At 37.8% G+C, this 23,391-nt stretch overlaps 1 protein-coding gene across 1 annotated transcript in view; it reads left to right on the plus strand.

Moving 5' to 3' along the window:
- The window catches only part of TAFA2 (TAFA chemokine like family member 2), a 71,880-nt gene extending 51,397 nt beyond the window's left edge, over positions 1-20,483 (plus strand). Inside the window, exons 4-5 of the mRNA XM_063394917.1 lie at positions 17,816-17,928; positions 20,450-20,483. Of these exons, the coding sequence (XP_063250987.1) occupies positions 17,816-17,928; positions 20,450-20,483 (147 nt within the window). The remainder of the gene's footprint in view (positions 1-17,815; positions 17,929-20,449) is intronic.
- The last annotated feature ends 2,908 nt before the right edge of the window (positions 20,484-23,391 follow it).

Raw genomic sequence — 23,391 nt, forward strand, 5'->3', positions numbered from 1 at the left:
GGATTGTTTCATCTGGTTGCAAAAATGATCAGGCATTATGATCAGAGGGAAATCCATGTTTCTCTTTGAATTAAGTAATCAGAGGGAAATATATGTTACTCTGAATTAAGTAATCATTAAGAACTCTGAACTGCATAATAGGAGGTTCTGCAGTTCCAAGTGGCAGTTCATTGAGAGGGAAAGAAAAAATCACTGCTTTGTTCATACTTCTCACTGTTAAATGTATTGGATCAGTTCAACAAAGCCCAAAGGGAAGTCCTGATATGGATCTTAATGAAAAAAATCATATCAGATCAAATAAATCTAAAATAAAGCTTAAAAACATTCAAGTTCTAGATTCTGGTTGCATGTGGTTTATTGGTCATAATGAATGTTAACCTTAAAACAGCACTGTTGCAGATAACACTGTTGCTACCAATAAATACACCTATTGTACTATATATTTTCAATTTTTGTATTTATCTTGTATCTTTTAAACTCCTTCAGCTGTACCAAAAAAATGTTACTGGTGTAGAATTTCAGTACTTCACCAAACTAATGGAGAGCTGTTTTGTGTAGAATCTGTATGTTTTAAGAGTGCATCAGATACATTTATTTTGAAGGTAAAGAGTCTGATACAAAGTATTTAAATTTGCTTTCATAAAAATAGATTCAGGGGTTTTTTTGCTCATTATAATTTTACAGCTGGCTTTTATAATTTCTAGGTAATGCAGGAAAGTCTGTAACAACAAAACAGAAATATGTGATTGGCATCCTTTTCTGTTGATTTACTGCCTCCTCCTTCATGCCTCAAATTTTACACATCTGTTGTTAACCAATCTATTGGCAAGGAAAAGGAGCACAGTGTTGATTTGCAAGAGAACTGTTGCCTTAATTTCTAGTTTCTTTCTGCCAAAAGTTAGATAGCTCTGCATCAAACCTGCCACACCTGAACAATCTGATGCCATTAAATGATTTCTCATGTATTCAGTGGTCTTAAATTGAAAAATAAGAATTTCCTAATCGCTTTGTCTTTATATCACAGTTTGTAACTGGATAAACTTTTCTGTTTATTCTTTCACAGAATGAATATTTCCAGATTACATCTTTGGTCTTGTTTCTGTAAAAGCTTATGTAACTTTTTGACACTACTTTACAGACAGCATTACAAATATTTTAGCAAAAACATGGCTGCGTTTTTGGTATGTTCTGTATTCATCTGTACTACAGAAGAGGTAGTAAATGAAAAGGTTGAATTTCCCATAACTTTGTTTTAACAGGTGAGATTACAAGTGTTGTCAGTATCTCTTTATCCAAATCTAAGACTGTCTGGCAGGAGGGCCACTGATGGTGACACTGGGAACTCTTGTGTAAGGGAGTGACAGTTCTTTATCAAACTGCTGTGAATACGATGCTGGGAGAGTCAAACAATTGTAGTATGGTTTCATCACGAGAGATGCAGGGTCTGGGGAAGTGGATCCAGCATGTGAGCACGGGGGAACAGTCAGCATCCTGAACCTGTGGCTGAGGGCGTGACAGTAGGACCTGAGACCTGTTCTCTGGGTTGTAGGAAAGGTCTGTCTTGTGTCTCTGGGATTTTCTCCAAAGCCAGATGACAGAAATGGCAAGGCACCTTGATGATTTCAGTGTGGTTTGTACAGGGCCTTCAGATGCAGATGAATGTTTAGCATTTTGTTTAGAAATTCCAACTGAGCAAATTCATTAAAGTTCACATATCTCTATTCAGGTTAATGGTTAAAGAAACTACTCTCTATTTTCACTCTTTCCTTGCATACAGGTCAATATGTATAGCCATTGGAAGTGAAATCCAGTTATTCCTTGATAATAGATTCTCTTGATTAAATATCTCTAATCACATCAATATTTTCCGTGACTGAAAGACTTGAAATAAATCTGGCTTTCAGTTCTGAAAACCAATTTATTGCTCAACTAATTAAATAGTTTGTGTAATAGAAATATTATTGCTTATATGTAACCCTAACAGCAAAACTTCCATATTAGCTCTTTAAATTATATTTATGTTCATAATTGTAAAATGTAATATTTGCTTTAGATCCTCTATAACAGCAGGGACTTTTTTTTTTCCACTAAAACACTGAGGTAACATAAGGACACTATAGTTTGGGATTTATGGCTTTCACTGCTTCAACTGCACAGCTGGGAAAACAACACATAAAAATACTTACATTACTCACATTGCTGAGATGTTTTTCATGAGTATGAAGAATATGTAGAGTTGCAAGTTTACTCCATATGAGCATATTGGTGGAATCTCTTGAAGTCTTTTCTCCTTACTGTCATAACAAACATGACAGAAACTGTACTTGAATCTCCAGCTTTATGTCTTAGTATTCGTATCAGAACTTACAAAATTGCACACTACTTTAGTCACTGTGTCTCCGTATAAAGTAGGGTTTTTTAGTCTGTTTCCTACTTATGATTAATTACTGATGCAATTACAATTACTTGTCATATCTGAGCACAGAGAATATAATCCTTACTATTACTGATTTAGAGTTTGTGCATCTTCTTGTTTTTCTTTTTCTTTGGTCATTTTCTTGAGTCCTGCAATCCAATCAGTTCTTTCAAAACTTCAGTAATGATGAGAAAAGATTTTTAATAAATAGTGGCCTGGAATTGAACACAGGAGATGATATATGAAGAGAGAGATGATATATTTCTATAATTTTATCTTAGTTTCCAGTTTAAACTATTCTTTCTGAAGAGAAGCATTTTTTCCTAACTATAAATTGACTGTGTTTCAATATGCTCTCTGATCATAAAGCTGATGAAATGGTTCTCTCTCTATGTCAGATTATCTCAGCAGAATTTACAAATGGAAGATGATGATTTTGCTAATGTCCATGGGCAGGTAGACATAATTTGGTCCCAGATGCTCTGTCTAATGTTCATGGCAAAAGTGACTCAAAAACAATGCCTCCATATGCCGTAATTGCTGGAATTATTTCTCAGGCATATTCCCTTGTCATCCCTCATATGTAGAACTCATTAGATTCCTAGTGGGAGAACATATGGAGAAGAGAGATGATGGAAAACATTATAAAACAGATTGTGTATTTAAATTTATGTTATAAAAGACCTCTGTGCACAGGCAAACTTAGCCGAGAAAGTTCAAACTCTTTCTTTCCACTTCATAAGGAAGTTGACATTTATGGAGCTGTTATCTCAGTGCATTCAAATCCACTTCAGATGGTGGGTTAAAACCTGGATTTAGGGATAATAGTGGGAATTTTGCTACTAGTTTGAGGTCAACTCTGTATTTCCTACATTTATCCAAATGTTTACTTAAACTATAACTAAGATCTTTTCACTAATAGGAATGACCAGAAGTTCCACCCATGCAAGTCTGTTTGCAGGATCAGGCCTTTGGCTATGGGTTTGTGATTTCAGTGTCAACATAATGTCTTTGATGAATACCATGTTTCTGTTTCACAAAAAAATTGTTAATATTTCTTTCATCCAGCTCAGCTGACTAACAGATGGGGATCGTATCCAGTTTGGAGATGTTTTAATGACTACTGACGACTATTAATTAATTATTTATCCTCTATCACAGTTAAATACAGCAAAAAAATAAGCTAATCATACATTAATTCAAATATTATACACGGACGTTTGTGATGCTTTTTTGGTTGCATTTAGGACCTTTTCCTGCTTTGTGGTAATTTTTTTCCTGTTTTTTTCTTTTTTGCTCAAGACTGACCATGAAACTGATTTCAATAAGGGAGCATTTGGCGTGTCATAAAATATCCCTGTAGTAGAAGTGGGCACTAGCAGAAGCTACCCATTAGACAGGTGGGAGGTGATGTCTATGACCTTACTGCAGTGGCTGGTAAAATATGGCGTTTCACCTAGAGAAAGTGTAGAAAGTGTTTCTAGAGAAACACATCTGCCCAGCCCCTAAAGGAAAAATTCTGACAAGGTGTCTCTTATTACATGGAGCCGAATCAAACGTTACACCTAAATCAATAGTGAAGGACATAGAGAAACTGTAGGGCATCTCGTATAGTGCGGCTCTACAGGCCTTAAAATGTCTGATATGTCCACAGGATGTCCATCTAGGTCACTGCCTTTTTCAAAGAAGACAGAACATAGATGTTCAAATAGTATCTGCAGTAGAGTTGTGGGCAACTCTATTTGCTGGGCAATATGCCTTCTTAAAGCCAAGATTTGGTCTCATGTTGTGAGAGACAGCCTCCAGAAGTTCAGATCCAACCCTCCTCCTTTGCTGCTGGAAATGGACTGTGTTATTATACTGTTCTTCTAAGCTAGAGTCACACAGTTTACTGCTGGCAGGCTGCACCACTTGCCCTGCATCTTTCAGAGCAGAATAGTTACTCTGACAAGCCTCGGCAGGAAGTAAAACGTGCATTACCACACATGCTTTGTCTTAATACTGACAACCATGATTGTTCTCTGTTTGGATTTTTTCCTGACAGCTACAGGAAAAATGTTTATTATTAGGTCAAAATGTAATTTTTTTTTATTTTGCTCCAGTCTCAACATCACACTTAAAAGATATATTTTTCAGTTTCTTATATATTTATTCTATTATGGTTTATTCATTTGTGCTTTATATGTATTACTCTCTCTGTCAGCTGCCAGTGGCACCTTTTAAAATAGTGTCATCCATTAGTGATTTTTTAATCACTGCAGGAAAATGGTCATTGGGTGATCAGTCTTTCATCAGCACGTTGTGGTATTCCCATTCTCTCAGTATGTGCATGAGAAACTAGATGATGAAGTAGTAAAAGAGCCTTGAAGATGTACTGATTTAATTAATCTCAGGCAAATAGACCTTGATTAGTGAAAGAAGTTATAGCTCCTCGGTGTAAGATTGTGTTCCATCATTCAGATTATCCAGCCCTCTGCTTTGATTCAAATTTGATCATAAGAAATTTGGGCAGTAGTAATATCAATATAAAAGATTAATAGCAACTTGAAAGATGGATCCTTAAGTATTGATGTATGCAATCAAGTATCCAGCACATTTCAAATCTTGGGCTTTACCTAATGCCCCTAATGGATAAGGGAAGTACCAAGTATTTTCCACATTTTTATGTCCTTGGAAGGAAATACAGACATACCAGAAGACTGACAGCTGGAGTGCTCACTGTGCTTCAATTAATGATCTGTTTATTGCTGAAGTCCATATAGCTTGGATCTTACCTCACCTTTTGTTAAAGCATGTAACATAAGGACCTTAAACCAATCGATTTCTGCAATTAGCAGTTCTGAAAGGAAACACAAAAGCAGGTTCAAGGCTGTTCATGCCTGGGTTAACTCCACTGTCTCTAGTGAAGTTATTCTCTAGGTAAATCTAGTCTTAACATTCTAGATAAATAGTTCAAAAATTAAGCTGCAGTTAATTTGAAGACCTACCTAAAGAGCACGTGAAACTTCAAGCGCTTGGGTAAGAATAAAATAAAGCTGACAGAAAATTTAGGTTTCTTTTACTGTTTCACCAGATGTCATATTGTTATATAATTGTGGGAATTATGGTTCTGGTCCCACCTCCAACAGAGAAATACGTAAAATTCAGTCCTGGTTTTATTCCTGCCATAAAATACATACCCAAAGGCAGTTTATTAATGCAATTTGGCACAAAACTTTTCTTCTCAAAACCCCACTGTGAGGTCTCTGTTCCATGCCTGTGCACCTTAAATCCTGAAACCAGAGCTTTCTGGGAACTTTGCTGATGACTGAAGCTTCTTATGGACTTCTGCTGAGGGTTACATTTCATACTGACTACCTGTGCCAGCTGTTTCAAAAATTGTGTCATTGGTTCAAACTCCTGTGTCTCCTCACTTTTCTGTTGATCAATATAGTAAAAAAATGCTTTATAAGTAAGTCTTTAAATCTGATGTATCTGAAAATTTGCAGCAATTCCAGAATGGTATTTTTTACTTTATTTGAAACTTGTAAATGATTCAAATATCACGAACAGTAATAAACTCAGTCACCTCATTCACAATAAAGAAATGTGATGCCTTAAGCTACTTTTACCAGTCAGAATATTGTCAAGGTGACCTTTCATGCTGTTTCAATTGCATAGCCTTGCCATTATTTAACTATTAGAATGATGGAAAGCTTGCACTTTGCTATTTGAGTGGCAACATTTCTAGACATGGGGACCTGAAGGAATGGAACCAGTGAGAGGCTATAATTAATGTGCCACATTAAGGAGTTAAGGATAAGCAGCCAAAGAAAGACTAAATCTGGTGGAGCAAAGCAGCTGCAGTCTAGTCTCGAGAACTAAAAATCCATTTGTAATGCTTTCTAGAATCCTAATATCTGCTGCTGGTGTCAAGTCATTAATAATAAGTCATTTTTCCTGCACTGTGTCTCAACCATCCATTGTTGAAATGTACATGAAAAATTCAGCTTCTGGATTGCTATTAAAACCCCTCTCAAATTTAAATATTAATGAGATAAATGGCATTTTACATTATTACTTTCTATTTTAAAAGGAAAAAAATTAATTTCTGTTTGTTTTAAATTTTTTACATACATATTTATACAAATAGAAGTAACTAGAAAAAATAGCAATAATAGTAAAAAAATCTGTCCATTACAATGTTAAAATGTAATTCTTTCATGACTTTATGATTAGATGTATTCTGTCTACATGAAGCTTGACTCGTGTTGACAGAAAGCAAAATCATCAGGATTATGTGGCTGTTGAAAAAACTTTTGTCTTTACAATGCTATTGGAGGAGGATGAACATCACAGACTGTGGGAGCTGTGTAAAAAGCAGAAGAGAAGAAGGTTTCTTTTTCCGTCAGCGGTTAGGTGATTTATATACATGACTCTCATTAACATTAATGGAAGTTATCTGCCTCATTTTTTATGAGCCTGATGTGAAGTTAATGGCTGTCTTCCTATTGTCTCTAGTGGGCTGTGGATCAGCCAGTAAGTGCACAAATGGGTTTGGTTGAAATATTGGTGCTTGTAGAATGGTGCTTGCTAAGAATTTCAACATGCTTCATTCACAGTTACAACAAAAAATGCTGTGTGAATGCCTAAGTGCCTGATCTAAGGAGTTTAATGGTGCAGAGCGTGCTGATCCGTGGCACTGTGGGGCATCCACATGGCAGACTGAAGAGATGCCTGAGCCAGCTCGCAATGAGCTGGTGTGAGCAGAAGTAATAATCTGCCCACAGCATGAGCTGACTCACTTTTCAGAGATTTGAGCTGGAGTAGGTGTAATGGGGTTTGTGGTCCAGACTGCAAGATGAGGGAGTTGCAGTGCCATGCGATGCTGTACTTCTATCAACAATATGGTAATGTGCAACGTCCCACTTTTTTTGAAATCCACCCAGAGATCTGCCTCTGTATTTAGTTCTCCTCTGCTTTTGTTTGTTTTTGTTGTGTTTTGTTTTGGGTTTTTAATTTTTTTTTTGTAACAGAGGAATCGTATTTTCATTGCAGTAAGTATTTCACTGAATTATAAATGCTTTGCAGTTTTAACAAATCTAGACCCAATATAAAAATCTAAACAATCTAGTTTAAAAAAAAGTTGCTTTTTCTTCTGTGAGGAAGGGAAGGTTATGCTGATGTTGCCAGCAGAATTTCAAGGACCTCTGTTCATATCTGTCCTGAGATAGAGTTTTCTTCTTAGTTCTTCTTGGTGCTGTGTTTTCTATTTAGTATGAAATAACTTCTGGTTTGTAAGTCAAGGGCTTTTCAGCAGCCCATGCTCTGCAAGTGAGGAGCTGGGAGGAAGCGTGGCCAGGACAGCTGATCCTAACTGGCCAAAGGGTTCATTCTGTACTACAGAACATCAAGCCCAAGTATATAAACTAGGGGGAGCTGGTTGGGAGGGGTGATCATTGGGATGAGCATTAGCAAGTAAGTGGCAATCATATTTTGGGCCACTGATTTCTCTTGGGTTTTATTTTCCTCTATTCTTTAAATTACTATAGTTTTTTAAAATTATTATAGTTATTATCATCATTACCATAATCTAAATCTGTTTCAACTATTAAACTGTTCTTATCTTGACCCACCTATTTTTTAACTCTCATCCCAGTTCACTGAGGAGGTAAGTGAGCAGCTGCATGGTACTTAGCTGCTGGCTGGGGTTGAATTGCAGCTGCATGCATGTTCCTTATTATGAGGCAATGACTACAGGGACAGGTGACCAGCCTTGCTGTCAGTGAAGAACACTTCTCACCACACATACACAAGCCAGCACATAATAGCTTTCCTGTGGATTGGGAACTTCTCTTATAGTTGATCACGTTCATGCTAAGGTATTCCCAGCTGTACCTCCACAATGTCACATTGGTGGATACATAAAAAACTGGCCTCTAGAAGAACTTGTGTGTTAAGGCTGAGCCTTCTGTAAGAATAGGGGAAGCTAGATCCTGGGCTTTAACACACAAAATGTTTCTGCTCCCACTCTGCCACACACGGCCACTGATGGTCTCAAGCTCAGGTCCAGGCTGTAGCAAGGCTGGGCATGTACTCTAAAGGTATAAATGTACATGCAAAACAAACAAATGCAAATGAGAGGGTGAGATACTGGCACTGTTATCTGAACCCACTTGAGCACACAAAGCTTGCACAGCACCACGAGCAACACAGACTGCCCAATCACGTCCTCTCCTCTGCCTGCTCAGGATTAAAACCTGTGCACCTGCACCGTTTGCTGCAGCTGGAATGTGCAACAAAATGCACTTAATTTCTGCTTCACACTGAGATTCTGCTATGGTCTTTTTCTTTGCATGACATCATGAAATGCAGACACATTGGATTTTCCTCAGCTCTGGGTCCCTCACGGTTTCAAGACATGAGCTAAGAGAAGCAGGGAACATGACACTGGCAATCCATCAGATAGGGAACAAGCAAATACCCAAATGTGGGATTTACTAGCTACATTCACAGATTTTAGGGGATGCACAGCTGGATCAATTGTAGGAGGAACAGAACAAATACTCCCTACTTGTTCAGCTGTGCTGCAGCTCTACACCATGCATAACAGAAAAGGTAGGTGTAGGGAAGAAAATAGAGATTAATGCCATTCAATCTGCTTGTAGAATGTTTTACAGTGTCATTTACAAGCTGTGGTTCTTCTCTTCTCTTCTCTTCTCTTCTCTTCTCTTCTCTTCTCTTCTCTTCTCTTCTCTTCTCTTCTCTTCTCTTCTCTTCTCTTCTCTTCTCTTCTCTTCTCTTCTCTTCTCTTCTCTTCTCTTCTCTTCTCTTCTCTTCTCTTCTCTTCTCTTCTCTTCTCTTCTCTTCTCTTCTCTTCTCTTCTCTTCTCTTCTCTTCTCTTCTCTTCTCTTCTCTCTCTCTCCTCTCCTCTCCTCTCCTCTCCTCTCCTCTCCTCTCCTCTCCTCTCCTCTCCTCTCCTCTCCTCTCCTCTCCTCTCCTCTCCTCTCCTCTCCTCCCCTCCCCTCCCCTCCCCTCCCCTCCCCTCCCCTCCCCTCCCCTCCCCTCCCCTCCCCTCCCCTCCCCTCCCCTCCCCTCCCCCTTTTTCTCTTCTCTTCCTTTTTCTCTTCTCTTCCTTTTTCTTGTTTTTAGATTAAGAATTGTTTGATAGTTTAAAAAAAGGACATTCATATCTTATTAGCAATCACAAGTTGGACTGCACTGCTCTGGAAATTTTATTGCATATAAATCTAAGTCTAATAAAGTTATGCACTTTTATTAAGGACTTGTTTTCTGTTTGATTGTAAGGAAATGAGAAACCACAGCAATGCCACAGGCTTTTATTAAAGTATCAAAAATCAGCAAGGAATATAGACAAGCCAATTACAAGCACTCTATGTCCCTAAAGTAGAAGGTATAGAGGCTTGCACTTAAATTGATACTTTCTTTGACAAAGAAATAAACCCTTATAGAGTCAAACCTATAAAATGAATCATATGCAATATACTAAGTGCAGATTAGCAATCCTTTTACCACAGCACTAAAAAAAATTAAACCCACAATTCACTAAAACCTGATATTCAATATTGCGGGTTTTAAGTTATTTCCATTAAAATATATGCATTTGCAATCAATAATTGCACCATGTCTGCCATAGATATCAGTGTTTGGAGGAGTGCCAGAGTTTTCTTGCCTGCATTCATGCTGGGACTGTACTGCTTTTGGGATTCACTGTAGGGGCTGTGAATGTGCTGTGCAGTGCACTGAATTACGTGAAGCCCACTCCACAAGCAAAATTGCTGTCCTTGGTGATGCAGGTGTTTCTTTGGTGCCTAAAAACAGGTACGGATCCTTTGAAAGGTGTTTGGATATGATTAACACTGGAGCTTACAGAAAGCTCCTCTTGCTTTGGATCCTGCTTTTGACGGCAGAGACACAGAATTGGTGAATGTGTTTAGCCAACAAAAATCCCTATCACACTAACAGGAGTCCTTCCCCACTGTGCATCATGCAACTATTCTTTGTACAGTTCCATAAATTGTTGACAAATCTGAGATGGTTATGAAGGCATTCCTGTACAAGATTCTTGTGAGAATCAGAAGGGATATTTTGATGCAGGTACTCGGTGCTATGGATTATTTTAGACAAATTTATGAGGAGAAGATAGAAGTATTTTGCTCACTGTCTGCCTGCTAGATATAGTTCCAGTAAGCCTTTCCTGGGCCAGAGAAAATCCTACCATAGAGCTAATAACCAAGACAAATTAGACTAATTCCTTGGAGGTTGGCACTGAATCAGGAAGTGGTTTCCATTTCATGGGGTTTTTTCCCCCCAGTGGATCTTACAAATCTGTTTAGTCTTTCACTCATTTCTATTGGATGAATGTTTGTATTTCAAAGTCATCATCATTAAACATGATGCATAGGCAGCTTTATCAAAAAGGATGAGTGTAGAACAAACACAAGATATTTGATCCTCACTTTCAAGATGACCCTTTATTGTAGGACAGAGATATGCAGCATAATCTCTGTATACTATTTTTCAAGCACTAAATTTCACTTAGCTCCTTAGTAAATCAGAAGACTTTTTTCAATTCCAGAAATGTTAACTATCAGCTGTATAACTAAAAGTATGAAGGCAGAATTGCTTAAATGTTCAGCAAACAAATGGATATTTTTTATGGTTACATCACCACATGGTGATGGTTAATCTATCCTTCATGGAACTGTAAGAAATGAGGCTCAAAATGGGGTCATTTGCCCCTGCAATGTTTAATGTCCTCAGTCTACAAGATGAAATTAATCAATGTAATCTAATGCATGTTAGAAATGGAAAATACTAGTGAAAGGTATTAACAATTAGCACATCTGAGCAAAAAAAAAGCCATTATTTGATCCACTTTTATTAAATACGAATTTTATATTAGCTGAAGATTAGTTTCCAGAAAGATGCGAAGTTGTTTCATTTCACTGTATTTGAGACACATGCAACACATTGTGATTGGACGTTAGCATACAAGGTCCAGGAAACTGTGCAGAAAATAGACTCATGATCAACATCCACCTGTATTTAGTGTTCAATGTGTGTGTGTTCTAATATTTTTTCGATTTCTATTCTGTATTTGATTTTTGAAAACCAAATTGTATTAATATATGATGCGTAGAAATATAATATATTCTCAGAGGAAGGGAAATAAGAATCATTGGTATAAAAACATGAGTGTTTACACCATAATAACATTCTGTACCATAACAAGAAAAATTTTTACCACTATAACCATGTTGCTGAGATGGCAACTAAGATTACAAGGAAGAGTTTATACAAAGTTTCATATGACTTTTCAAGTAAGGTATTATATTTAGCTTTTCTTGGTTCATGCATATCCGTCATGCAGGAAAAAATGTTTCATAGTTCTTAATTGCCTCAGGCATAACTTAAATGGAAAGAACAACCTTGTTCTCAGGACAAATCTCCCATGCCATAAAACACTGCTTAACACTATTTCACTTTGAACATGTTTACTCTTCAATAGTTTCCTGCCCTCACAGAGCAAGCATGACATTTGAACATCCCACCAGTTGCTGCACGTTCAGCATAGTGAGAATTTCCCCCAGTGTTGTGAATGACTGCTTCTAAAGGGCACCAGTTATTTGCCTGAATGGAAATCAAAATCTTGTTCACAGTTTTAAGCTTTCTTGTAGTTCATGTCAACACTTTTAACACTCAATTTATGGAAGGGACATCTTTTTTCAGTAATTTTTCTGATTCCTCCCAATTCTTGCATTATTTTGTATCTTTTGCATTCTCCTCTGTATTTACAGAAAATTTTAAGGTAGGGCTGAAGGAACCTGGAATGAAAATATGAACCACTCACAGGCAGTCGACCAAATTAAACAGAGAATGCAAAGAGAATTTAAACTACTTTTGAGATATATTCAGGTGCAATGAGATGCTTACAACTTTTAATTTTTGTGTTCTATTGCTGGATTGGTTCTGTGCTTCCAAGCATATCTCCAGCTGGTATTTATCAGCTGACTTTATGCACTGTTTCAGAACATTATTGTGAACTTTCTATCGATTGCATGAAACAGGGTGCCATGAGGGGTGACTGTTCCACCTTCACATCTTTCTGCCAACCTAAAGCTCCTTGGCAGAGACATAATTCTCATCAGTTATCAATTATACCCTTCATGCAGCTAGAACCGGGAAAAGTGGGTTTTGCTGACAGAAAAATCCATGTCAGAAAGTAACAATGAATTAAAAAAAAAACAAATGCAAACATCATATTGCAGCAACTCTGTTATGGCAACCTAGAAAAATCAAGCACATCAAGAGTCTGCTTAGAGACAATTGTCAAGAAAGGAGCTCCAAGATCTGTTGTCTCATCCTGCAGTCTAAAGAGGCTGACAGCTCCTCTGAGTGGATGACTCCTCCCTGAAACTCACCCTCTTGTGTCATAGTTTGATGATATTTATACTGACAGATGTCACAAAATGACATTCTAAGATGATCTGGGTTCAGGCTCAATGGAACGCTTGGTTTGAACTCAAACGTTTTTGAGGTAAAACCACCTCAAACTTCTATGCCATGCATTTATCTGCAGTTGAGACTAATAGCCTCCAGAAAGAGACATCAGCAGATAGAACATATTTACAAACTCATCAGTGTCATGGTGCCTTTAGGAACGCTGTTCCTGCTTGCTGGGCTCACTCAGGCACCACAGCATGCAGTGGGTACAGCCAAAGCGAGCAGCACAGGCCGGCCGATCCCGTGGGTCTTGGTTACTTCGAGTGTCAAGGACATAGCTGGAGGATTGCTGACAGTGGTGGAGGAATGAGGGGAGGAGCCAGCAAAACAAATCCAAAAGGGCTTTACTGAGGACAAATAGACGACATCCTCACCACCTAGGAACTGCTCAGGCTGAGCCAATCCTAAAGCCTCTTTTATTCGGGGGTGGTACAGGGGGTGGTGAGGAAGGGACAACCAATGGGATTCAGCCTGGGCATGAACTAGGGAGTGAGGGGCAGACACAGGGACCACTCACAGGGTAAAGGGAGGGACTTCCCCTGGACCTGACCTATCATACAACACCCTCCACAGAACTTTCTAGTCCTAAGGCAGGGCCCCGAGGTATTGGACAGGCTCCAAGGAGGGAGGGGAAAGGGATTGATATGTAACTGAAAGCAGGGGATTTCCAGGGACAAACCACTTAGAAGGTAGAACAGGGGTACATAGAACCAACCATTGTACAGAGAACTTATTTAAACTTACATAAACCTAAACTAACAGAAATCTGCACCACTACACATCAGAACATGCCCACTGCCTTGACTGCTTTCAGATATGCAAATGAACTTTTTGATATACAAAGTTATGGTCACAGAATCACAGAACAATTCAGAAAGAAACCTCAGGAGGTCTCCAGTGCAACCTCTGACACAAAGCAAGGCTCTCACTCAGATCCGACCAGGTTATTCAGGGCTTCATCCAGATTAGTTTCAAAAATCTCCAGGGATGCAGACCCCACAATTGTTTAAATAAAGCTTTTGATAGTGTTTTCATAAGTAATCTAATTAGAAGAAACAAGGATATCTTAGTGCAGGGAAGACTGGCATTGGGAAAGTGTCTGGCAAAATGGACTTGACATCTTTTCCCTATTTTGTTGCTCAAAACATCCATTTCTATTACTCCTTCCTTTTGTCTTCCTCTTGTGCAGACTTCTCTTCCATTACATACAAAATTCTGTGAAGGGCCATGGCATGAGGCATGCATCAGTTGGCAAACACCTGGCAGGCTTTATTTGTTATGAACTGTAGGACATCTCCCCTGTTGTACAGACCAGCCTTTTGGTTTCTTTGGAAGTAATGGTTAAAAATTTTTATTTTACCTAAAGTTGTTTTGCCAATCCCAATGAAAAATGTGGTAAGTCACACTCCCAAACACTTGTTGGAGTTTCTGCCCACTGTGTGTTTTGGTGATGTTTTATTACATTTTTTTTAGATTTGAGGAAGAAAATGTTTATTATGAGGGTGGTGAGACATGGGAACAGATTTCCCAGAGAGTTTGTGGATGTTTTATCCTTGGAAGTGTTCAAGGCCTTGTTGAAATGAGCTTAGAACAACCTAGTCTAGTGGAACATATCTCTGCCCATGGAAGTGAAGTCAGAATTAGATGACCTTTTAGGTCCTTTTCAACACAAAGTGTTCTTTTCTATTATTCTATAACTGTTATCAGTGAGATATATTTTTCAGAACCAAACCAAGTCCCTAGATATTAATCTGTTTTATTATGGTGTTATTAAAGAACTCTCTCCCACAATTTCAGGGTTTGTCTCACTTTTCTGTAGATTTCCCTCCTTATGGTCCTGAATGGGCTTCTCTCCTGCCTAATTAGCTACCTCCTTCTCATCTCTGAATGCAATTTCCAGTCACTGACTGCCTTGTCCTCGCTAAGCGGTATGGTTAAAGATGGTGTACATAGCCAAAAGGAACACAGAGGGTCAAAGCACAGCAGCGTTGGCTGCAGGGAACCAGGAGAGGCATGAATCTCTCTTTCTCTCTCTTTCTGTCTGAGAGAGAGAGAGATATGTACATTTTGACTATTGGTATTCCTTTCTTCTCAGTCAGAGGTGGGACCAGGACAAAGCTGTTGTGCTGCATGTGTTTGTGTAAGTGTTGTGTGCGTTATCTGAATGGCCAGGTGCATACATTTCATAATGTGTACAATGCATACATGTGTTCTCTATATGGCTGCTAAGAACCCAAGCTCAGCCTTGTTACTGGCTGAACAGGGGTTTTGCTCATGCAGGATCCTCACAGCCTTTGATCTGCTGAATCTGGCCTGATTTCTCCCAACATTCCACCTTTTACTCTGGGCTTAGCTTGGGAGCTGATAACTGTGCATTTCTCCAAGAACTCTCTCATTCCTTCATTGTGATGATGTGTTTAAAATTCTTTAAAATGTGGGTCTTTCGCCCTTGCTAACTATAAATAGAACTAGCCCTGACATAAAAAAGAAAAAGTCTGATTTAGGAACATTTATAATCTCTGCCTTCTCTGCCACCACTCCCACCCCCTCCATTAGAAGCAATTACCTACTGCTTTTCTCTCTCTATTTATCTATCCATCTATCTGTGAATCCTTAGCGAGTAATTAAGACCCTGTTCTGTCATGTCAGATTGCAGCCCAAGGTAGAAAAAAAAATAGTAGAAAAGATAAATTCACTTTTAAAACTACTAAGAAACATTCTAGTTCTTATTCATGAGTTTTAGTGGGTATTCACACTGTCCTAGTCAGATGTTAGGAGGGAATATTTAAAAAAAAAATTTAAAAAGTAGAAATAATACTTGTCTGCTATGAAAATAGGCTGTGAAATGTGGAAATGCTGTTTCCAGCAATGGAAAACCAAAAAATACAAGCTTGCCCAAAAGTCTCTGAAAACAAACACTTTTATCTGACTGAGCAGTCAGCTTTGCAGGTCGTCTGTATCTGGTGGGGTTTGGTCGAAAATTTTACATTTATTTGATTCATACCTGAAAAAGAAATTGACATTCTTTTGACATTCTCTGCACTCAAATAAAGGTTCAACGCTTCATGTCGTGCATGCCATACAGGGTGGTGTGATGGATAGCATTCCTACAGCTTCATCTTCCAATGTAAACAAGGGTGTATGATCTTCTTGCTGAAACTCTCCAGTTACTGAGCCAGCTGATAAAGTCTGTTATTTCTTGTAGGAAACTTCACTCTTCTCAAGTGTCACAAATGAGCTAAGTTTCTTCTGTGAGAATGCATCCTTTGTTTATGGTACCCTGGGAGTGAGGTAGCATTAAAAAAAGCAGAAATCAGCTGAAGTATGATTTCAACTGATATGGTTTTGGAGCTGATTTAGAATAGCTTCCTGATAACAGACTGTATTTTTATCTGTATCTTGCATATTTTAAGAATTATGCATATTATCAAGTATCAGGTCCTAAAAGCAGCACATCAATTTATGCTCATATATGTATCAGTGAATAAATCATGCGCTGAACTAAATCTAGTCAGTAATGTCTAGTTGCACTTTTTCAAAGGCAGATTAATTTATATACTACAGTCACAGAATTATTAAGAAAAGCTGTAAGAAATAAGGATTTAGGTGGAGAAGTAGGCTGTTTCAGTTTTAATTTCCCCAGCTATTAGTTTGCTGGTAATATGAAAGAATTTAGTCTAGATTTTTTTTTTTTTTTTAAACCAACTGTCAAGGAAAAGACCTACTCAGCTGAGGCGTGAAGATTGTGACAGACCATAGAGTAGCAATGACAGATTGGATTTTGACTTCCCTTTTGATTTTTTCCAACCTAAACATACTCTGTTCTTTTATTTACTTAAATCTTTCTGAAAGTTTGCTGCCGGAAACTGAACTCCAGTGGCTTCCACTCTAGTGCCTTGGACAGCAGGATGGTTGCCTTCAATTTCTTATACACTAAACTTTTAATAATATAACTTTTCTTTGCAAGGGCAGCACACCATTGACTTGTATCCAGTTTTACAGCCTTTATATATCTCAGATCCTTTTCTGCAGTGTAGGTATCTAGTTACTTGTTTGCCTTGTTAGATGTATGCACTTGAGTTTCCTGCAGTACTTTATAGGTGTTGTTATTGAATTTTGTTGTACTGATCTGAGTCCATTTCACCAATTGATCAAAATTATTTTGAATTCTAAACCTACACTTCAAAGGGTTTTCAGTCCCCCTCAGCTTAATTATCTACAAAAATGGATAAGGAGTTTTCCACTATTAATATTGCTCATGAAAACATGACTAGAATCATGTGTAGTGCAGCCTTACCTGTTCCCATCAAATATGATATTGCGGTGTGATGCAAACTAGTAACAATTATGTTAAAACTGGCTCTTTTACCTGCAAGGCAGCTGTGTTCAGCCAGAACAAAAATACCAGACACAACTTTTTCTCCTGAGAGTGACTGTGTCAAAAACATTTCCCAGTTTCATCACAGTTCGGCCTGCGCTTCTACTCTGAGGGAGTTTACTGAGGGAGAGACAGCCAGTAATGACAAACAGGTTGGTCACTGAAAAGGTTTTGTTTAAAGAAATGGATAGTGGATGCTTAAAGCTACTTCATTGCTTTTAGGAGCTTATAAATTGATTATTTAATCATTTATTTCAGTATCATTCTGCAAAGATAAAGTTATGTTTACTGATTTCTAATTCCCCAGGTGTTTATTTTTCCTTTTCTTAAAGTTAAGATCAATATTTATTCTTCTCCATCCATTTCAGATTTCATCTATTCTCCGTGAAGTCTAGAAGATAATCACCAACAATTCAAAGATTGATTTGCTTTACCATAAATTTTCTCAAGCCTTGTGACTTGAATATATAACTTTCTGGAATACCTAAATATTCTCTGATTTATTTTTATTCTAGTCTGGCCTATGTTCACATCCCTTTGTTGTTTACAGAAATCTTATAAATCATCTGATCACTACTAACCTTCTCATGAAAAAGGAAGTGAAAAACCCTGGGATATTTCTGCCTCTGATATGTTATCTGTAAATATCTCATTTTCTCCATGAGTCTCAAGACATTTTATTTCATTTTGCCACGCCCTCTAAAGCTTTTATATATTGTGTCTTCCTTTTTTTTTTTTTTTTGGGCTATCATTCGCAAGCTTATTACTCATTGTTGGATTTTACACATTTACACTTCTTGTTTTGTCTGTTTGTACTTCTGTACTGCTTTCTCAATAATTCTAAGAAATTTTCCCCCATTGTAATTTTGGACAATCCTTATTTGATTCTGAGGTACTCAGAAAGCTCCATGCAAGCCCAAGGTAGTCTTACCACATTTCCTATGCAGAATTGTTTAACTTTGCTATTGTTTGGTTTTGCACTGGTTACAGTACCAAAATAATTTTCCCCATTATTTCCTTGCCCAAGATTTTACCAAATACTGATTTAATCTGTCTGTTTTTATTTTAGGCTCATCAACAATAATTTCCTCCTCTTATTCTTGTCCACTGATCAATCAAGAATTCTAAAGAAATGAAAGCTAAAGTTCCTGTTGCAGGAACTATGGTTTTGAAAAAGCTGGGGTTTCTTTTTTCCTATGTTCCTGCTGGGGCATCATGCTGCTGAACAGGACTAATCTGCCGTGGTATTTTGTGATACCAAATACAAGAGAGAAAGAGGATATTTCACAATGTGATAGTCTGCTGAAAAGTACTAATTTTGCATTATAAAGAATGGACTGGAAAGGAGCTAATAATAAAAATGGCATTTTATTTACATGCTAGGGTTTTTTTTGGCATATGTTTTAGGAAGAATATTATTTCAGCTCCTATTGAAATGCAACCATTCCACTGCAGGCAGAATACAACAATACCACATATAATACTGAAAGCAGTAGAGCCATTATCAGGAAGGATGAAATCCTTTTTGTGAAAAAGCATTATTTGAAATTCACAGATTACTATCTTTGAAACTGACCAGGAATTCAGTTGCTCCTTCTGAAAATGGATATTATTTATTTATAATTTATATTAGAAAATTAGTTTTGCATTCATATCTTCCATAATTCTTAGATGTTGAAAGTAGTGTCACTTCCTCTAAATATAGAGGAAGAATTCATGGCTGAGTCTATAAATAGGGTACTACTGCTGGATGGGAATGTATGAGCTCCTGGAGACCTTACAGTGCTTCACTCTGGGAATGAAAGGCGTGTGTACCTTATGGCAGTCTGTGTGCATTAGAACCTGACCAGGATTTGTGTCTCACTATGCTCAAAATTCAGTTGTGAGCAAATAATATCATATATATGGAAATAAGAATTCATTGCTAGCCCAGTTAATGTTTTAACAGGCTAATAACGCAAACTAACACAGAGCTTCTTCATCAACAGTTTTAACATTTTTATACTTAACCTCCCTAATATTTCTCCATTGTTCAGTGGTGTTGTTCTCACCCTTTCAGTATACCTGTGAGTCCAAGCTTGACCATTCAGTATTTTCTCAAGAAGAATGGAAAAGGGAACTATAAAAGTCATCAGACTCCTGAGGTCTTTGTCAGATAGAGCATGATGTTCATGACACGGATTTCTTTAGCCTTGCATCTGCTTGGATTTACTTTTATATGTTTTATTCACACAGACTTCTTATATGCCTCTTATTTTAATAGTTTTTGGATTATTCAGATTTTCTGTTTGCTTTTTCCTTTACAACTAGTGCCACATTACTCACGAGGCTGCACTTGTATAGTGACCACTGCAGTGGTCACTTTAGTTGGATTCTTGTTTGTCGTGGGCACGGACAGATCTAGAGCCCAGTGGGGTTACAGACATGATACTGCAGAGGAGGTTACAAACTTGGGATAAACCATACACTTTCCAACGGTGAGCCAGAGCAAACCATTTCATTAAAATGCAATTCCACACTTGTTGATTGTCACTGGCCTTTGCAGTCTCGTACCTCAGATAAACCTTTCATTTTTTAATCTAGAGTTCTAGATTATTTAACCCACTTGTCATAAACAAAAACTAAGGTGAAGAAACTTATGACAATAGTTGCCTCACTTCTAGACAACTGATATCATGGCTAAGCCATGCCAAGACAATCCCTGTTAAGTTCTCAGACCCTTGCACTGTAAAGGCAATATGAAGCCTTTTGTTAATCAGCAAAATGTATTTGCTGGGCTACTCTCTATCTCAACAAAGGGAGTGCGGTGTGACTATACTTCTAGCTTGACCCAGTTAAATGCAGCTAAATTGATCTGTGTCACCATTTCTGGTTTTGTTATGGCTTCAATGTGATTCAGCATTTATGTTTTGTCTAATAGCATTTATGTTGCTCAATTTCCTCAGTTTAAAATGCAAATAATGTTATTTCCTGGACTGTCATTTGTAAAGTAATTTAATAGCCCTTGAGGATGTGCGTCTCATTAACTACACGTATTACCAAATTGTTAGTATAGGGAAGGTCCTAAAATAAGTTTGTTAATTCTGTTTTTGACAACTTAATTATTTGGTACAGTACTTAGAGACATTAATATAACCTTTCCCTTTCCAGCAGCTATTCATGTTTAAGGTACCAAACAACTAATGGAGCTCTGGGAAGCCCAGCATACATCGCAGCTGACTGATTTTATTTGGGAGTTCTGAAACAAGTAGAGTCTGTTGAATCACTTTGCCATACTGTATTAATTTATCTTGGGTAATGGAATTGCAAATTGTGGTTTGTGCTCTAATTTTTTGGCAGCTATAAAATGCATTTTATCCAAATACTTAGCAAAGAAAAGATGAGAAACCTTAAATCATCATCTACTGTGGAATTAGTTACTACTTCTCACCTTGCTTTTGGCCATGAAAATCAGCAGAGAGTCCGATGGGCACTGCTTTATTGCTGCAGCATATATTTCTGATGAAATGTTTTTTATACCTTTCAGTGGTGCCATGTGAATAGTTATGCAGGTATGCTATTGCCAAACAAGGGTTCATCAGCTGTGATGAGATCAAGGAGCTCTACCTGGAGCATACACCAGTATGAAAATCAGACTTAAAGAAAGGAAAAGGAAAACAGAAATCACGAGCAAGTGTAGAATGGGAGGGCATGGACTCATGGAGAGCCTGCTGTGCCTAGGGAGGACTGTGTACAACTGTCTCTGTGGTGACTTTTTTTGTGAGCTTCTGCAGATAGAGGAGGGGCCCTGTGACCTGATCCACATCTTGGCTGGAAGGTTTCACCAGAGAATATCTCAAAATTATAGAATAATTTGGGTTTGAAGGGACCTTAAATATCTGGCTCCAACCCCTCTGCCAAGGGCAGGGACAACTTCCACTAGACCAGTTTGTTCAAAGCCCCATCCAGTCTGGCCTTGAACACTGCCAGGGATGGCGTGTTCACAACTTTTCTGGTCAACCTCTTCTAATGCCTCACCACCCTCACGTTCTTCCTAATATCTAATTTAACCTGGCCTCCTTTTATTTTAAGCTATTCCTCCTCGTCCTATCACTGCACATCCTTGTAATATCTAAGGGACATGAATTTCTAAGGGAAGAGTGTTTCACTTTGTGTTTGTTTCTGCATCTGTTTTTCCTTCTGATCACTGACAAACCCAGAAATGAAGGGCTTTCAACAGCTAGAAGGCTGTTTCCAATGGTAAGGGCAGAGGACCTTACACAGGCTATAGGCTCAATTCTGGGTGAAGATAAAGCCTTTTTATACTTTTAAATCTTCAGGAGAAGAAACCCATGAGCACAATGACACAATTTACAGTTAGTATGCAACTGGATTGGGACCAAAACATGACTGATTTTATTTATGAAAGCAATCATATGAAATACTTTCATATTCTCTCTAGAAACAAATGGGTTTTTGTTGGGGACCACTAAAGGTTCCAAATTAGAGTCTGGCTTAGTGTTACAATATATATTGTTGTACATACTTACATATTATATTATTTAGTAGACACATGTTTACGAGCTATACCAGTTTTTTGTTGCACCTATAGTACCATACAGCTTCTAAATGATTGCATGGAGTAATTCTCTTCAGTGTGGCACATACACAAGTACAGTAACCTTTCTGAGAGTGAACACTTTTATATCAACATTTTTAATAAAAGAAGCAACCTGAAAAGGGCGCATGAAGACATTTAGAAACATGCTTGAAATCAGATGAAAAAGATACCACCTCTTTAGCAATGAATGCTGGCTGAAACATGGTGTGGTCTCCTTGTATCACTTCCTAGCCTCCCCTCCCCGATTATGAGGGCAGTGCTACTTACTCATTAAAAGAGAAGGGTTTAGCCTCTAATTTCACAATGGTAGTTTGTTAAAAAAGAAGGGCTCAGCTAGTGCTCTTATAGGAGTGTTTAATGAGCTGATATGTCTATAATCTGAGAAGAGAAAGGTACCAAATGTACCTGTAATGTCACATGAGTGAGTTATTTGCCATTTTTAACTACAGTGTTAGTATGTCAGAGTAGAATCAAGGAGATGGCATCCACTTAGCAGGAGGGCATTTATACAAAAAAAAAGCAGTCCTGAAATATAATTGGTAATAAAAAAAATCTATTAATGTCTTATAATATCTTAAGAGGATCTTAACACTGAGTTGCTGAATGATGTAAGTAGAAGGTAATAATTAAGAAGTCAGAGGTTAGAATATTATTAGCAGCTATGTGCACAGATATGGAATCCCCCCAAAAAAGTCTGACTGCTTGCCACAGACCTACACATGCTGACTCAATGTGAGAGGTAAATATTGTGTCATGTCATGAGCAATTTTAAAGAATATTTTCTGTTTTATTCTCTACTTGCTGCAGCAATAGAGCTGGAAATTTTAGCTCATGCTGCAGTTTTTGGTGGCAGCAAAATACATTTCTGAAATATTCACTAAAGAGAATATGATAAGAAACCCTGAATCTTAATTTACAAAGGAGTTTCTCATGACTTCTCATTTTGCCTTTGGCCATGAAAATCATCCAAGAATAAGATGGCTACTTTGCCATTTCCTATTCTAAATATTTCTACTATAATTCTTTTTCAAATAAATTGTATCCCATGCCGGGTCATGCAAAGCCCCTATCAGTTGGCACAGAGCTAATAAGAAACACTAATTCAGTGTACAGGGAGTTAACTCTCTAGTGGCTGCCATACCTTAGAGAGCTCTGTGGTGTCTGTAAGTGTCAGGATGACGTCCAGCAAAAGTCAGTGTTGCCACCATCTTAATCCATAATAACCTGAAGACTAAAGCAGATGGCCATAGGTGATACATTCACTCCTTAACAGCCACCAATTACACCCTGGGCTACACTGAAACCAGGATCACTGACAACCCTTGATTAAAACCAGAGTGCAGAGGAAGGGTTACTGCTGCTTTTTGAATTCACCATACACATTTTAATTGAGGAAAGAACACACTTCTCTCTTTTCTGCGTTTCTCTTGATCTTTCCAACTCTTTTTCTGGACAACATCTAGGACAGAACTAAATGAAGCTTCACAAATG

The sequence above is a fragment of the Prinia subflava genome, chromosome 4 (genome assembly GCF_021018805.1).
Source record: "Prinia subflava isolate CZ2003 ecotype Zambia chromosome 4, Cam_Psub_1.2, whole genome shotgun sequence".
Classification (NCBI taxonomy): Eukaryota; Metazoa; Chordata; class Aves; order Passeriformes; family Cisticolidae; genus Prinia; species Prinia subflava.